Raw genomic sequence first — 18715 nt, 5'->3', positions numbered from 1 at the left:
GATTGACTGTATATTTTATCAGAGGCGAATGAGACCAATTGGCTCAAAGTCTGTATAAAAATAAAGAAAAAAACTGTATATTTAGTTTTAATTTATTTAGTTTTTAGTATACGGCTTTTTACTAGCCGTATTGTTAACACTTCTTGTGCTAACGGTTTACATAATTCTCAAGGAATTTACACTTCTTGTTTTGCCTTAAAACGGGCATACTCGGTTGTAATATTATAATAATTATACTGTTGTTTGCTTGTTGTTGTTGACAGTGATCTTCGTGTCTGGAAATCGTTGGGTTTCTGGTGTGTTTGTCTTTCGTAGCGATGGATGGTTGTTCAGGTCTATTGCGGCGACTGTGGAGCTAGCTTCCTTCGAAGGCTATGGCGTTATTTTTAGTGGCAGGTCGACAGAAACGTGTCGAATTTATTTGGCCTTTTGCTCATTTGAATGCAGTATTTCCAGATTTAGTCATTGCCTGGCTGCCCTGAAACAAAACATACTGTATCAAAGTATTCCACTTCAAGCATCGTGGAATCCGACTCCACAGTGTCTGAGCCAGATTTAAACGTTGTAGATGAGAATTCAACGCAAAATGATTCGACATGAGTCGTGACATCATTCGGATGAACGCTCGATCCACTTTGAGTCCATTAAACCAAGGCCGCAAGGACACAAACGGAGAGACTGTACGTAATATAATCAAATAATCAGTCAGCTCGGTTATGTCAATAGTCAGTCATCAGCAGTCGAGGCCTTCATTATGCTCCAAAACCAATAGAATTATGCAGCAGGGTGAAGAAGTGCATGAACACACTGAACATACGGTTTGTTGCCTGAGATTTTTATTGTTATTATTATTGTTATAATTTATTTAATTCACAACGAGCACAGTGAATATAAGATAAAAAAGAAAGCGTTTACAATTATCATTAAAATGTTCAGGATTTACAAATTAAATAAAGATGTTCCACTACAACAGCAATTATTACAGAAGTGATGATATAAGTAAATCACAACACTACATAGGCCATGGCAGGAGTCGAAGTCTACCTTTGAACTGCGCTGAAGATATCCCGAAGTCAAATGCATCGGAGCTAGCATTGGACTCCGCAGACCTACGAATCATAGAGCCTGACCGACCAGCCGACCTGGATCGAAGCTGGGGTATCCGCAGAATATTTCTAGTCCTAAACGGGCGAGATGGTGCGCAATATGCTGACGCGGGACAACAGAGACGGTGAGTTGATGGACCACCGCTGAGAAGACCACCGATGAAAAGGCACAGTGCGTTATGTCTCTTTACGGCAAGAGGTTCGAGGGCTAGAAGATGGCATCGTACAGCATACGATGGAACGATTGCCCAGGGATCACAGTGAGTGACAGAAAAAAACTCAACCCTCAACTCAATACCAGGAAAGAATGCACATTGCATTACAATTTCAGAGAAGATGTTTTTTTCTGCACACAACATGATATGAAAAAATAAGTGACATATTTATCATTTTAACGCTATGTTCGGATTAGTGATGTGCTCTCTGGAGCGCTCTCACACACGAATCCGATCCGACTCCGGCTATTGTTAGTCCGAATCCGACTCCGGCAAAATCGAAATCACTAGTTCCGCCAGAGTCCGAGTCGTGTGGAGTCGTTTGGAGTCGTTCGGAGTCATTCAGAGCCGTTCAGAGTCGTCCAGAGCCGCCCGGAGTCGCCCGGAGTCGCCCGGAGTCGCCCGGAGTCGCCCGAGGTCGCCCGGAGTCGCCCGGAGTCGCCCGAGGTCGCCCGGAGTCGCCAGGAGTCATACGAAGTCGGATTGTTAGGGAGTCATTCAGAGTCGTCCGGAGTTGTTCAGAGTCGATCGAATTCGTCCGGAATCGGAGTTGGTCGGAGCCAACTGTACCCGTCCTGTGCAATGTGCATGTGATCAGGCATTTCATTTCGTTGAGTTTTTGTGTTTCACTTTGCACGTGCACTTCGTATAAAGGCCAATGTATCGAAGGCCGACTCCTACTGATTCCGGATGAATCCGGACTACTCTGGCTCCGGGTGACTACGGACAACATCAGATGACTCCGGACGACTCCGAACGATTCCGGGCGACTACAACTCCAAGCGACTCCGGGCGATTCTGGACAGCGCCAGACGATTCGAAACGACTCTGCAAAATGCTGGGTGGACCTACCTTCCGAAGTATGTTCCAAAATTATCGAAATCGGATCCTAGCCGACTCCGGACTTTTGTCAACTTTAGCCATCACTAGTTTAGATACAGAATCTGAATTTCCTGAATGGTGTTTTGAAGTGATCTCTGACAACCATGTGTAGCTTTAGCTTGATCTCGCTACCATTAGAAGCTTAATTTTCATTACTGTTTTCATCGAATTGTGCCAACTAGACCTTAACAAAGCTGATCAATAATTGTTAACAAGACCTTAATTCGTCCGAGAGGATACTCTTGCTTGAAGAACGGTAGCTCATGTGTGATACAAAGATAAGACACATTACTAGATCATATAGAACAACGAAGTTGTCATCAGATATCCTTCACTGACGAATTCAAATTTCCAAAATTGATCCAGAAATTTACCTGCATGTTTTTTTTAATGATAAATTGTTAGGATTTCGAACCAACCCTTATCCGCGTTCTGTAGAATATGATATCTTTATTTCACTGCAGAAGTAGTAATCGATCTCTACAATACCCTGCCCAAAATGAAACACTCAGAATTACTCAGTTCAACTTGTTGTATCAGGATTTATTCACTTTTTTGTTTCGTTTATAACTATGCACACAGTAGGTAGGTCTTAGGCACGTCGTTCAAATAAATAATTATCGCTAAGTGTTTAATCTTCGGTAAGAAAGTGTTTTACTTAGAAACACACACACATACACACACACAAACACACAAAAAGGCGACTCTACAAGGCCAGCACAAGGCTGTCGTCCCTCGCTGCCTCGCAGTATAATACTTTCCGGTGCATCCGGCCGAATTAGGCGGATCGTTGTTTGCAACTAAAACAACCCAATGACTGTAAACCATACTTGTATGGCCGGGCCTCCTCAAACGTAGTACACGAACGTCCAGTAGAATATGTTGAAGATCACGAACGCGATCGGGAAGACGAAGCGTGACCGTTTGTCGATCCAGATCGCCACCTCCTGCGGTGTCATCGTGGTCCAGCCGTTTCCGTTCACGTTGCTCGTTTGGCCCTCGATCTGGATCGTAACGTTGGAGGCTTCCGTCATTGCCCGGTCGACGTCGGTCGTCGAGATGATGGGCAGGGTGGCACTGCTGGGGCTCTTTTGGGGGATGGACTGGAAAAAAGATAAAAAAAAGGTTAAACATATTGTATTTAAAAGGAATAGTACGCACTAATCTATATGCTTACATGCACGGTTAGATAGTTGTTGAAGGAGTTGGCCGAAACGGTCGTGGCAGAGTCGGCCAGCGAAGTGCAGGAGTGTGACTTGTGCAGTCCGCTCATGTCCTTGCGCGCCGGCCGCGGTGTGATGGCCTGCTTGAGCACGTGCTTACTGTTAACCTTCTTCACCTCCACGTTGCGCTTCCGGCGCCAGATCGTATTGACGAAGGCGAACTCAACCAAACTGCCAAAGATGAACCCGGTACAGCCGAGGAACCAGATCTCGGACGCCTTAATGTAGCTGACCTTCGGGAGCGTTTTGCCTTGGGCGGAAGCTAGCGTAATAAACGTCAACATGGTGCTAGTGCCGAGCGTAATGCGGGGCGCAGACTGATCCGCCTGCAGCCAGAAGGTGACCCACGAGATAGCGACCAACATGATCGAGGGGATGAAGTAATCCATCATGTAGAAGCCCATCTCGCGCGCCAGATGTACGGTGAAGCTGAGCGAGCTGTAGTTACCAGCTGAAAGTGTCGCGAGAATGGAGCGTTAGTCCTTCATCAGGTTAGTGTCATCAGTATTCAGACCTACCGAAAGCACCATGGCGAAGATCGCTCAGATCCGCATTGATAACCGTCTCGTTGGTAAACATCTCCAGCAGCACGTACTCCGTAAGATGCAGCTCCGGGGCCAGCGTTACAGGGGACTTGTGCTCCCAGAGTAGCACCAAATCGTCCTCATTGTACATCCCTGTGAGGAATAAAAGGCTCATCAATCCGACCATCTCAAACGATCACAACTCTCCAAACGATGGACGCGTGATACGTACAACTCTCCAGCACGGTGGAACAGTGCTGCTCGTCGAACGGGAACTTCTGCAGATTCATCCAACAGTACAGGGTGGCGCTGATGCGCGTCGATACGATCACCGTACCGTCGGGTGAGATCGAGGTGAGGATGTCCTTCTCGGCCGTGCCCAGTATGTCGGAGCTGCGCTCGTTCGCGAGGAAGACGTGCGGCACCCAGAGCAGATCACGCAGCGACTGTTCGCCCATGATCGGTTTCGTTCGGTTCGGTGCCACCTCCCGGAACACCAGCCGCGGATCGACGTAGCGGAACTGGAGCAGTGCGTGTATCTTAAATTGCTGTAGGCAGTGGGAAGAGTGGAATAGGGTTAGAATATAGGATTCGGAAATAGGGCGCATTTGCTGATCGCTTACCAAATCGTGTGCTTCTAAGTTTTGCATAAAATAGATGTAAGCACGGGCGTACACCTTTACCGGGCCGTTTGTACCGTTGATGGATTCTGGAAAAGGGCAGCATTCAATGATTAACTTGCATGTTATTGCAATAATGGAATCGTCGCGTTTGTAGCTTACCTCGCTTGGGACGCTCTAGCCGATCGTACCGACAGACGTGTGTTAATCGCGTCAGAAGTTGCGTCTGTGAAAGATGGTCCGCTCCTTCTAGCGTGGGACACTCAGAGTCTCTGTAATGAGAAAATAGAATGAGCAATTAGATCTCAAATAGAGCACATTCTATGATTATGATTGAAAAACTCTATGCCGGATCGAGACAGTTTCAAATCTGTCAAATCCAAGAGTTTCAACGTCAAATTGAATTGCCATACGCACAGTGCTAGGCCGATTTAAGTCATTTGATAAAGGAAATTAAGCGAAACCGTAACATTTTTGTTGACGCTTGTCATGTTCGTATGGTACAGGAATGGCTAGTACTTGTAAAGGGTATAAATTAGCAAAATAGAATCCGATTTAGATTATTTTTCTTAGCCTATTATAACGATCGTCTTGGTTATGAGTGCGTTATTCTAGCTTAGTAGAATTGAATTAATCACTTAGCCGAATAATTAGTCCAAGCAGCGTGGGAACGGTCAGGATGAGCCAGCGCTTCTATTGAACAGTCCAACGGACAGCTCAAAAATGCATTTGTTACATGGTTTCTGTAGGATTTTTGAATGTCTCCGAATGATTTTAATAATTGATCAATTTCTACATATTTTTCAATCGTTTGTTTACAAAAATGTTGTGACATTGTCAATAAATTTTAGTAATGATCTTAAAATATCTGGAAAATGGTTAGTAATAAATCGCCAAATAAATTATTTAACAAGATAAATAAATTTTACGAAATAGATAAACAATAGCGAAATGGTTTTTTTTTTAATTTAGAAGAGTTTTTTTCATGGTAAACAATTTATAAAATAATTAAATTCAAACCAAACAAACCATTTGTTTTCTTGGTAAACAAACCAAACCATTAAAATTCTTTGCAATACGAAATGTTTTGATCCTTACCTAGTTTAACAATCAGCTACAATAATTACAGTAATAAATTGGGCGCATTTGAAACTAAAAAAAAGTCTCTTATCGACCGTACCTTCTTTTTAAAAGAATTCATTCAAATTGGCAACGAGTTGGATATCATTATTCACAAAGCTACAAATAATCCTCTCTGACTGAAGTTATCTGATTGTGTTTATAATGAAAAAGGCACTACAGGAAATCATCTATGGGAATTAGTACCGATTTAGGTCATTTAGGCTGATCTGCACAGTGTGATGTCATGTGCTGAAGCTCACTGGTCGATGTTTTCGAAGGCTCTCGAGCCTCCACCTTAACCTTGACCTTACTGGCTACAGGGGAATAGAACAGCATTACTTACACAACACAACATGTTACAAACGACCACATCGGTTGTAAAACAAAACACACAGCCATAATCCCGTGGAAGGTCTTTGGGCTTGGTTTTGGCAAAAGTGCGAACTCTTCTTTTATTACCCCCCTTATAAGCGATACAAATTGTGATTAATATTTTCGATTGTTTTTATTTAAGAAATTGCAGGAAATGATACAAATCAAGATTACTCTGCTTAGTCCTTTCCGATCAGTTCTCTTAAACCAAGGTTTAATTTAATTTACATTTCAATGGGGAATGATAATCGTAAAAATAGAAATACTCAAGCCACACTGAAACAGTACGTGCAAGTGCACTTGCAAAGCAAACTATCGGCAGGCAGCGTGCTCTTACTCTTCCGCCACCGGAGGACGTATGATGTCAAATTACACACCGAACGAAGCCAAACCCTATCATCAACGATCCGGCCCGGAGACACGGAGATTGGATAGTAGTAGATACGCATTAAGATGATGTGCAGTTGTTTGTTTGTTGTGCGCGTTATAAAGACTCTTCTCCATGCCTCATTGCGCACCAACCTCATGTCAGCCACCATTACTTTAGCTTTTTGTTTGGCCTTGTTTATTTCTTCACTAATGGGTTGATAAAGTGGGCTCCTCTTTCCACCTCCTTCGTGGATGCTGCTGTTGCGGGAATTGTTCGGAGGGAGCGTTCGTACACCACGGGCGGCCAGATGATAAATGTGGCTATAAATGGGAACTTAACCAACGAAATCCGAACGAAACCAATTCCAGCGATGTAATGCGCAGATGCTAGCCACGAACTTGAACCGAGCCTGTGTTGGCCAGGCGGAAGTTTTGCCGGGTGTGCCCATGATGGGGAAGATGGTTTTGGCTACCGTCACCCGCTTTATGTCAATTTGCGGTGCGTTTTGTTGCTACGGGGTATGCGCTCACTGCTCGTTTGGCGGTCTTTTGTGACGCACAATACACAGCCGATGGACGGATTAGAGCTAACGGAAGCCAAACGAGGCACCTTATACAATGGTTTCGATCGTTGTCCTTAAACTTCTGTTGTTGAAGGCAATAGAGTGCATTGGAGTTTAAGTTTAATCGCTCATAGCGGGCTTAAGTTAAACTAGGTATTAGTGGTTTAAACTAGTTTCAAAGTAAACTTATAGAACAAGAGTAAAACAAGAGTAAAAGTACAAACAAACATAAAACAGAAGGACATTAAAGGAAGAACGTTAAAATGTAGTGAAATATGTGTAAAGCACCCGCGAAGGCAACTGGTTGCTCACAGCAAGGGTTCGTCGCCTAACAGCAGCTGTTGAAGTCTATTGATTTACTCGACAGAAATGCCGTACCTCGCATATCGCGGTTTTGCATCTTACGCTACAGGAAAGTAAAACTAATTTGAATGCTATTTATAATTGTTTTCTACAATCAAAAAAGTCTTTCCAACAATAAAACAATGGCTCATAATTGCTACAAAATATTTGAAATTTGTTAAGAATTAAAAAAAATATAAATAACAAAACAAAAAATCCTTATAAAAATGCTTTACCTAAATAAAATATCAAAAGTGAATGAACTAATTTAACAAAAAAAAAAAAGACTATATACTCCCAAAAAGTCGCGGCTAAAGTAAGCGGCTTTGCACTGCCGCACGTCGGAGATCGCATTGTAGCACCTCGATCGTTACGCAGTTGGCGCACCTCGATCATTTCGACACCAGTCACGACCTCTCTTAATATGCTCTTCACTACCCCTCTTACGCACCCCGAAGATCCCGCAAAAAGTTTTTTACGATTAGACGTGTCCGTGGTTTAATTGCAACATGAGTTGTAATTTAATTTACGATCGATGCTCGGTAACGCATCCCAAAGTGCGCGCTCCAAGCTGCAAGGCAAATTTACTTCCCATGCATTGCTGTGATAAGGACGCTTGGTGGGTGCGTGCGGTAAAATTAATTTGTTTGTTCGATTAAGCAATAAGGTTAACGACATCTGCGATTGCAATCGATTCCCCCACCACCTTACGGAAGCTCGCGGCAGATCAAGGACCCGTCCATAAACTTGACTATAATTCGTGTGGAGATTCTTCGACTTTGAAATCTTCAGCGTGTTGTAACGGGCGTTTGCAAACACCAGACATTGTTTGGGCGGACTGCACACAGAATATGCACTTAATATGCAGCACCGTACTGTCTCGGGAGGTGGCCGTCGGCGTCGTTGCAAGGTTCTTCGCCTGCCAGGCGATTAAACCTGCGTACCCGTTTGTTGGCCCTGGTGCGTGCACCACGGCAGGGTGTTACCTGGCTGTATCGGTTAATCGGGGGAAGGGAGTGAACCAGGGGGAGTGAAACGTGCTACGACACGTTTTCATAAATTCGGTCGATTTGTATGCAAACGCAAAATCGATCCACTGGCTTCGTGGTGTACCGCCACGGTTAAGCACGGTGCAACACCCGGCAATAGGGAAGTAATTGGAAGCTATCGATGGCGATTTACTGTTTTACTTCACCCGGTTGTTTCTTGCTCTTGCTTCATCGCCCCATCCGACGCGTGCTTGAACGTAATAAAGTCATCGTGGGCTATCTGTGCGTAAATAAGTGCTAGTGACACTCATTAATGGTACGTTTTTTTTGTTGCTCTTTAAAGAGCTGCTACTCGACCAAACGTATGATCAATAAACCTTTGACTGTAAAGGGATTAAGTGCAGGATGGCTGTTATTAATTTTTATGGAACTATTAACAAAAGACAATTATGTTCAATTTTTATGCAAACTTATTTTAGCAAGAATATTCCCTGATAGAATATTATGATAATAATAAAGTTTTTAGAGTCCAATTCATGCAAACAAAAACCAGTGCCAGCAATCACGTTCTATTGCGTTTTGCTCAGCCAAAGTATATAATAACCAAAATATATAATTATATAAAGTATATATAATAATAATGAAAAAATATAACAACGAACAATTGTTTCTATTAAGCATATCCTAAAAGCGTAAAGAGATAAAAAGGCAAGGAAACCACGTAAACAGGCCAATAGCAAGAAAATATCCAAGAGTGAATAAGCGACAAAAGAGAATAAAAAAAACTAAGTTTTTGGTGCACCGATAGTGCCGACCTAATAAATTAATTTTGTTCAATATTTCCTAGTTGGAGCGGCAGTTTCTAACATAAACTCAACACACAAAAATAAGCATCGAAGTTCTCCATTTTATATCTCTTAAAATATTTATTAAATATGAGACAAAACATAACAAGGCAAGTGTAAACAGATATATCTAGCAAAGGATCAGAACAAACGAGTAAAACTGTTTAAAAATTGGGATTAACTTTAAAGCGTATCAAATTTCATCTTCTTCTTCTTCTATTTGGCGTAACCCAAGCGAGTAAATTTATCACTTTTCGGTTGTGTTTTCGATTGATATTTTGTGCACGATTTGACAAACGAAACAGTGTACGAGATTCAGACTTTTTTCGGCACATAACTTCAACCGCGTGTTAGCCATGTTTTCGAATGAAAGAACCACACATACAGTCAGTCATATATTGCTAGTCAAATTATGGGAGTGTGTGAGTTATCGTCCGAAAATTTTCGCTTGGGAACGTCCTACGCGGACATGCCAGCTTTCGAGACTTCATAAGGCTTTCGATACTTAATTCATTACCACGTAGGCGGATAGTCAGATAGTCAATCCTTGCTACGGGGGACGGTCCATTCTGGGCTTGAACCCATGACGGGCATATTATTGAGTCGTTCGAGTTGAGGACTGCATCACGGAAACGTCTCCAAATTTCATACGTTACAACTCAACCAAGATGTGGATATTGCAACCGGTGCATTACATATGTTTGTTTGAAGTGTGATGTGGGTTTTCACCCTTCCTGCAGTCATTATTCGCAACACTACGACGGGATCATTAGACGGGCAAACAGAACTCTAGATTTTTTTAAAATTACGATAGACTTTGACGATCCTATGCATATTGAACCGTTATATCAGCCAGACCAATCTTGGAGTATTGCAGTATTGTGTCATTTCCACACGCGGAGATTTGGCTCGCTGCGCGCTTCGGTGACTGCCGTGGAACGATCCTAGCACACCACCGCCCTACGCGTCACGTTGCTTACATCTCGGGCTGGAGACATTCGCGATCAGGAGAAGCAATACACAAGCGCTGTTTATCGCTGGAGTGCTCCATGGCAATACTCCAAAAACTGAATATAAGCGTCCAGAGACATACAATACTACGACACAGATACGTTTTTAAGACCGCAATTTAGGTACCCAGGATACGGATCTTTCGAGCCAATAACGGCAATGTCCTGCGTCTTGAACCGCTTGTTCAAACATTTCGACTTTCACGAGAATATCGATGTCTTTAAGGAGCGTCCGCATTTAACCAACGTTCAGGGGACTCAGAACTATATATATAATAAATGTTTCCGTCCTCTGCCATTCTGGCACAAACTTAGGAGTAATGTTAAGATTCATGTCATTTCAATCAACTTTTTTTCACACCTGGGCAGTAATGGGTTAAACAAATATTATTAATCAACTCTATTGCTTCAAGGAAAGTTCTCTTCAGTAAAATAAAATAATAAAAAACAGGTAGTGAATATTTCCCACAATGATTGCCCTTCTCATTTCTTCACATAAATATGATTTATGCACCAATTTATAAATGTGCATATATTAGCATAAATATTTACATTTCCATACTACCCCACAAACACAATCCATATGCATTAAATAATTTAAAAAATATATAATCCCTTCAATTGTGCGCCGCTCAAGGGTTAATTAGCTACTTGAGATTCACTTTCATTCATCGCACGCATGGCAAAAAAAAAACCGTTTCAATCAACCGCATCAATTACCGCCATAGAGCGCTCCTTAGCGATTCCGATTATTATGTCCTGTGGTCCGGTGGGGACCACCGTTTTCCCTGTGTTGCTGACCTACCTAGTATACCGTTGTCATCATCCGGTATAACACTTGCGATGAATAGAGCAACGAGAGTGTGTGAGAGAGAGGTTCCGGGTTATTAAAATGTGTTTCGCTGTCATTTACGGTGAAACGCGGCTATATTTACATTTTTTCACAAACAGCACCAAGGGTAGTGGTGCGGGTGCTCTAGTGCGCTCAACAACAAAAAAAACATAAGCGGCACGTGATTTATCCGATCCTAACACGTAGCAGGTATGTCGTGTGCGCATACCGGACGAGCGTGTGTTGGCTTGCGAGATGTTTGTTAGCGCCCGTTTTGCACACTCCGCGCCAAGATCAAGGTCAGTTTCAGTTTCGGTGGGAAAACAGTGGGGGAAAACCCCACTCTTTTGAGTGGAATAAATTAAACCAATATCTTTTGGAGGGTTCTGGGACTGCAAAACTGCTAAAAGAAACCAGCAAATCGTTCCGATATCCGGCCGAACCAGTTCTGAAGGAAGTCATAAAATGGGTTGCGCTTGGAATTTGAAGATGGTTTGACCGTGGTGCTTTGACCTTTTTTTTCGTGTCCTTGAACATTGAAGAGGATGTGTGGTTTTCAATCGATTTCCTACCAGTTTGGTGTCTTTTGTGGATGGATTTTTGCATTGATGCAAACTACCAATCGCTTGTGAAATTCAACGTGCCCTCGGTTTTATGTCACCGTGTTGCGCAGCCGCTTTTTGTTCACGTGCTTCAGATTAAGTGAAATATTTAATGATTTAAACGGGAATAACGACCCACCCGGTAATCACGTTCGCTTGTTTCGAACCAGCGTTTGGGTTCAGAATCGTGTCTGGCTGGCTTCACACACTGCAGTGCACTCTCAAGCCGGGGATGTGACCGGTGTTGGTACAATTGTTGGCACGATCTGTCAATTACAGTCAACCGTCACATGGGGTCCTAAAGATTCCTCAAAATTAGACGAGAAATGATTTCATCAGCACACAAGAGCTAGAAACCGGTACGACAACGACAACGAGAAACTGCAGTCAACTAGCGGCTGTGAACGCCTTAAATGAGCCATCGATTGCTATTTTGAGCGAAAATGGCTTTTCAAACACAAAGGTATCAATGTGGTGTGAAATTATACGTAAAAAACAGCTCCTTGTGTTGACCATATGTTTGAAAATTTTAAAATGAAATGCCTCAAAGCCTTTGCACAAATTATCAGCAAAGACTACAGACAATGTACAGTCTTTCGTTTATCTTTCGTAACTACGTTCGTTGAGCAGACAGGAGAGGAAATAACAAAACATCGAAAAGCAAGATAAGTGCCTGGGTACGACACGATCGACGCGATCAAGATATATTTGTGCGACCAACCGGCTCGCGCAGCCTCCTCCAGGTCCTCGTTAATGGAAATGCTGTGTATGGGCTGTGCGATAAAATCGAACAGCCAGTAAAGCACAACAAAACCTTTTTAATAAACTCAAAACGTGTGCGCAAGCGTTTTGGGGTACATGGGTGTGTGTGTGTGTGTGTTTATTGTTCGAGAGGGGGGAGGGGGGGCCCGAATCTAATGAAGTGTACTCCAAAGCGCACCACCGACACAGGTCCTACGGTGGGAAGGGCGACCATTTTTCAAAAGAACCAAGTGCAAGTGCGCACAAACAGTGTGCCGATTGCGCCACAAAATGCGTTCATTGCGTTCGAATGCGACATTGAACTTGTCAGGTCCGCTCCCCGTCCCACAAACGCGTACAGCGGGACCGGAGGGTCAACGGTTGAAGCATTTAGCCCCTAGACGCTAGTGTAGCTACTGTGCTGTCCCTTCGGGGCAATTGCCAGGAAGTCATCATGGTGGGAAGCCGGTACAGTTTGAACCGGTTTTAGCTTTTTTTTTACTTCTTCCGAGAGCCATTTCCAACATCCATGAATTGAGGTCTTGAGTTCGAAGAATCAGTGATTCCATCTCTTCCATTTGGGTGGTCATCAGCAAATAAGCCGGCATCGGAAAGATGAAACAGATCCCCAAGAATGTGAACCTGTTTCCGATTGGCCCCACACCATGTCAAGGCAGATGAACTTGTTTTTCATCTTCAATGCTTAATGTCAAAAGTTCAAAGCTTGAAGAAGCGAAAAGATAAAAAAAACGGTCTGAAAACAAGACGCGATCACTTCATTCTGGAGTACGATCACGTACCGTTCAGTTGCAACAGAGCTCAAGTGATTTGGCTGTCAAAACAGTCTACCCAGAGCGATCTGTCAGCGAGCTGTCAAACAAACGGTCTGCCTACTAGGATACTGAACGCCAGAGGCGTTCAACGGCAGCGCTACCGAGCACGTTCAATTGCGGCGCGTATTGCGTGCGACCGTTTGCGCTGTAGCGTGCGACCTTCGCGCTGCACACAATGCACAACCACTCAACGGCTAGACGCGTTTCAATAGCGTCTGTTCACATCGGCGACACGATTGTGTCATTGGCACGATGTGCCAATAAAACAATTAATCATCGAAAATTGAAACTTTACCACCGAAACTGGTAAGCTTTCTTACGACCACTTTAGCTTAGAACGTCCGCCTCAGCATCGCTGGTATAATACTGGAAGATAAAAAACATACAGATATTTCTTCCGTACGTGCCCGCATGTGATTTAGTGCCGAAGTAAGGGCGCACACGGAGGTGAGCCCCTTATCGGAAGAGGCTGTGAATCATTCGTTTCAAACGCCTTGGTGCCTAGGGGAGTAGCAGTAGTAGCAGCAGCAGCAGCATTCAGTCACACACATACGAACGAAGGGTACAATAGCGTGGCTTTGTGTGGCCACTTGCTGCTTATTTACCGACTGCATATATCCGTAGCGAGAGATAAACGTGTCCACAACTGCCCCATCCCACACACGCCGCGACACGGTAAAGAGTTTGCAAACCAACCCCATCCGCCATCACACTCTCTCCTCCTCTTTTGCACCCCACCGGTGTAGGTGTACTATACACACACACGGCGTAGTGTGTTCACACACATGTTTTGTGGATTTTAAAGCCTAGAGCCTTCCTGTTTGCAGGCTGGTGATTAAGGTTGTGTAATAATTACATTAATCATGGTTATATTTAGTATGCGTATTCAGAGTTCACAGCATGAACAATTGGTTAGGTCCTCAAATCATCAACGTCTCGTCGTCTGCTTCTAACCAGCGTGTGTCTACATTAGCTCGAATTCTTCTTTCCAGTCTTCTTTATGCGTATTCAGAGTTCTAAGCAAGAAGAATTTGTTAGGTTCTCAAATCATCAAAGTCTTGTCGTCTGCTTCCTTTTTCCAATCTTCTTTATGGTACTCCATACTAGCAAGTGAAGAAAGCCTGATTACATTATTTCTTCAACAATAAAGCTGTTTTGGAAAAAGAAACCTGAAATATATTGACAATAATATTTTAGCAATTGCCGGTTTAGCAAACCACTTTTGGAGCTATTCCGTTTCAGCACGTCCTAGGTAATTAGTGGGGATTTTCTCAATGTAGCACTCATAGAGCCTAATGAATGGTTTCATCGACTCAGTGAGCATTATTTCTGGTTGTATTCGCATCCAAAAAGATCGCTAGCCAAAATCAATTTTAAACACAGACGTGGTACTTTACGATTTCCTTTAAAATGTATAAATTGAGGAACTTTCGACGAGTTGTTGCAATGGTTGTTTTAGGTGACTTTACTAAAATCTCCAATTCCCGAGTTGACGGTGATGTATCGATAGTGATTATGCAAAAATATACTTGAGATCAGTGATGTCAAACTCGTTTTGGGGTCGCGGACCGGATTACAGTTGAAAATATTGTCGCAGGGCCGCAACTGAGCGGTGTTGGGTAGGTGGGGAGAGGAGATTATGAGGTGAATAAAATTCTACCGTTTTATACCAAAATATATCATTTAGATGTTTTGAATATTTCCAGGTCCAGGTTTTGTTTTCTCCATACCACATGGTGCTTTCGATAGGCGAAAAACATTAAGGACTTATTCTTTGACCTAGAATCGTATCTAGAATCGTAGAAATAAGAAGCATGGAAATATAAATATATTACGCAAAGCAGTTTACATTTCTCATACTTAACTTTAGCAGCGGTCGCCCTAAACCAGAAATGTTATCATTCTTATGCATTGTCCCAGATATATGCCAACTATGAGACTGCCTGGACAGGTTCTTTAAACCTCGTATAATACCTCAACATGTCGACACACGAAGAACAAATGGTGCATTTTCACTACGCTAATGACTAATAATGATAACTCATCATTTTAGCACTATATCGGCAAATAGTCGCAAAATATGTGGCCTTTTTTTAAGGGAAAGAGACTACCAACTTCTAATAGGACTCAGACAAATCACACCTTTTTGAAATGGTTGCATTTAAAAGATTTTTAAAGATATCGGCTTGATTTTTTCATAAGTCTAGCTAAAGAGTACCCCTATCAAATAAGTGAATAAAGTGATATGCCGAGGGGTATACATGGTTTCCGAATTTTCCAGAAAGCCTCAAAGTCAGAAAATATGGGAAAATATGAGTCCGACTTTGAGCAGCCGCCAGCAAACAACACATGCTACATGCCATCTTGGAGCATAGAATCCGAAAAACAGCCACTGTGAGTAACTTACTGCTCACTTTGTTAATCGAACTATTAAGGCTAAATGTTGAAAATTTTGCCAAAGTTCTTCGCGGGCCGGATTCAAAGGGTTCGCGGGCCGCATGTGGCCCGCGGGTCGTATGTTTGACATGTGTTAGACTCTCCTTCTATGGTGAAGTGCTTAAAACTAATCACTGGTGTTTACTAGATATGTTTCCCGACCCCTGATGTGATCGATCTATAGTCGATCTTGTGAACCACACAGAATTTCGTCAGGAGTTGTGATTTCCATCCAAGTAGCCATCAAACACGTGCCTGTCAGTTAAAACGCTTCCAAAATTGTCGATTGCACCTTTGATCCCACATGAAAAAGACGACGAACACGTGTCGGCGAGATCCCCACAAACACACATAAAAAACAACAGTGGCGTAAACACATGAGTTACAGCTTAATTATCCTTCACAAAAATGACATCAGTGGAAGGCGTTCAATTAATGATCAATTTGCTGAAATTAATAAACATTAACTAAACCATCAACCATTGATGTTTTTTAGCACCCATAATGCGAGTTCCTCATCGCGGGTAATTGCCTTATACTAGCTCCTCCAACCCCCCTCCTATCTGCACTTACTTGCCGCTCGACTTGGCATCTGGCCGATTGTCGTCCGTTGCATTCACGTGCAAGATGTCCGCCTCAACCGTGGCCGGCGGCAGCAGCAGCTTCTGTATCTCCTCCGGCGACATGGTCCGTTCGGTGGTGGACGTCGGTTCCTGGGTGGAAGCCACCGTCGAGGTGCTGGAACTGTCGACCGAAACGGTCGGTGGGTTGGTCGGCAGGGCGACGAACACCGCCGTACTGCCGGACTGGTTCAGCTCCACCAGCTCCGTTTCGTTCAGCAACGGTGACCGTGGCGTCGGTGGCGTCATGCTGACGCTGTCGTGTGCCGTCACCTCTACCACTGTCGTGGGCGGCTGATCGGCACCGCTCTGCGCTATCACGGCCGCAACCAAAGCGACCAGGCACTGGAGAAACACGTACGCGGCGGCTCCCTGCGAATGCATCTTTTACAAACGCCTTATCTTAGGTACTGCAGCGACCAATAAAGCAACCCCGATAAGGAGGATTCGTGTGTTCACGCTTTGCTACTTATGCACTGAGCTCGCACAACACGGGACGCGCTGGGAACACAGATTGGCGGGCGATTTGGAAACGGATGCGTCAAGGATGCCCAAGGAAGGGACTACATCGATCGGATTTGGGTGCGTCTACCGGATCCACGCAATTGATCGAGCTTTTTTCCACACACAGACAGACACACACACACAAACACACGCGCCCTTTGAGAGCGTTAATCGATCATCGCTCCACTCCTTGGATCTGTCGATCCTTCCAGAACCTTTTGACCTTGCTGATGCTCGCGAAACGCACCTAGCACACACTGGATGGAGATCGCGTACGCAGCACACAAACACGCACAAGCACACACACACACAGTCGTCTCCTAGACGTCTATTGCTTTGAAGTACACTGTGGAGCACACGTTGGAGCCGTGTGATGCCTTTTTCCTTTCCCACAAAGCACAAAGCCACTGCACTTGAAAATTTAAACTTTGCTTTTATTTTCTGCCACTAAAATAACGTTTAAGCCAACCACTACCACTTGAGGAGAGACAGCGTAACAACGGAACGGAACGGCGGAGTAGGAAAACTCTGAAACAGGAAAACGTGGGCTGCTGCGTTCTGCGCACGGGTCTGCACGTGATCGTTTGGCGTCCGGATTGGGTTTGGCGTGCTCGTCGCGCGGAGCCTTTGCTTTTCTTACTGTTCGTTCGCGAGCGGCGAGCAACTGATTATATCCGCGGTCGCGGTTGCGCCCTCGCACGTTCGCGTCTTCCTCGGGTCGGTTCGTTCGGCGCTGTGTGTGTGCGCAGCTCGCTGCGACGGGGTTTGCGACGCGCACATTGCGTGTGCCAACGAACCAGCAAAGGTCGCCGCTGGTCGCTACAGGTGGCATACTGGTTCGGGTGGTTGGGGTGGGGTGATATTACTCCTGTTGTATGATAATGGGGTTAGCGGTGGGTGACGCTGCGCAGAGCAGGACATGGAGCCTACGCACCGCGTTTGAGCGTTCGGCGCGGTGGATGCTGGGGGCGCCCCGGAGAAAGGCTTCGGTTTCCGGGGCGCCAACCGAGCGGGCGTTCGTGTTCGCGTGTTCGTACCGCGATCGGAGGGCTTGATTTTTTGTGTTTGGTCGGTCTCTTTGAACGCGGTTGCACGAAACAAAAAGCGCACTTGCACACTACCCGAGCAGCCGTCGAGCAGGGCGCTCCGTAATGTTGCATGGCGACGCTAGCCAACGCCATCGGCGCCTCCTTGGACGGTGTGATATGTTGCTGCCGTGGTGGGTTGAATATCTTCAACAGAAAATCTTAATTGAATCTGCGCGTTGACGTCTTGTGGGTTGTTGTGCTGATAACTTTTGGGGCTTCTTTTTCCTCTGGCACGCGATAGCTGTTTTGTTGGGTTTTTCCCATGGTATTTCTCATCCTGATATATGTTCACTCTTTCCAATTTAGGATAGCGAATTTAATATAAAATGTGAATAATATTGCGGTACACAACAACTTTAACCTAATTTCAAAACAAAATCTGTTTTTAATCTCGCTTAAAAATACTATTTTCTCTTTTAAATACTTGCACTTGAACGATAGATAAAAGCAAAATATCAAACAACGATTGAGCAAATATCAATGTAGAATGATTTCTTGTTCGTTTATTACAAACTAGCCTAGACATTACATAAATTAGATTTTCCTTTTTAAAACTTATTTTCTTTTTTTTATTTGCTTTATGTTTTTTTGGCCTTTTTTTGTTTTGTTTATAATTGGCCTTTTTTATGAGTTCAAATATATCAATATATGGTGATCGATTTGGCGATAGATTCTCAAATGTTTTATAGTTTGTAGTATACCGGATAACCTGAACCTTAAATCAATAATTAAATAAATTATTACATAAATCAGTTATTGAATAAAAAAAGTTAATTCATCAATTAATTATTCAATTAATTAAAAAATAAATAAATAAATAAATACATTAATAAATAAAAAATATCAATTTTCAAATCATAAACAAACAAATAAACTA

The 18715-nt window shown here is 43.6% G+C and overlaps 1 protein-coding gene across 1 annotated transcript; it reads right to left on the bottom strand.

Annotated features, from left to right (window-relative positions):
* Window positions 1-2721: 2721 nt before the first annotated feature.
* Window positions 2722-17468, bottom strand: LOC121596924 (pH-sensitive chloride channel 2). The gene is made up of 7 exons (XM_041922317.1): window positions 16200-17468; window positions 4733-4842; window positions 4574-4659; window positions 4183-4498; window positions 3945-4103; window positions 3381-3877; window positions 2722-3306 (listed from the first exon to the last, which is right to left on the bottom strand). Exons 1-7 carry the CDS (start codon window positions 16628-16630, stop codon window positions 3052-3054), a joined length of 1854 nt encoding a protein of 617 aa, XP_041778251.1. The 5' UTR covers window positions 16631-17468; the 3' UTR covers window positions 2722-3051.
* Between the last annotated feature and the right edge of the window lie 1247 nt (window positions 17469-18715).

The sequence above is a fragment of the Anopheles merus genome, chromosome 3R (genome assembly GCF_017562075.2).
Source record: "Anopheles merus strain MAF chromosome 3R, AmerM5.1, whole genome shotgun sequence".
Lineage (NCBI taxonomy): Eukaryota > Metazoa > Arthropoda > Insecta > Diptera > Culicidae > Anopheles > Anopheles merus.
Note: the sequence above shows the minus strand (reverse complement) of the source record. Positions and strands in the feature narration are given on the sequence as shown.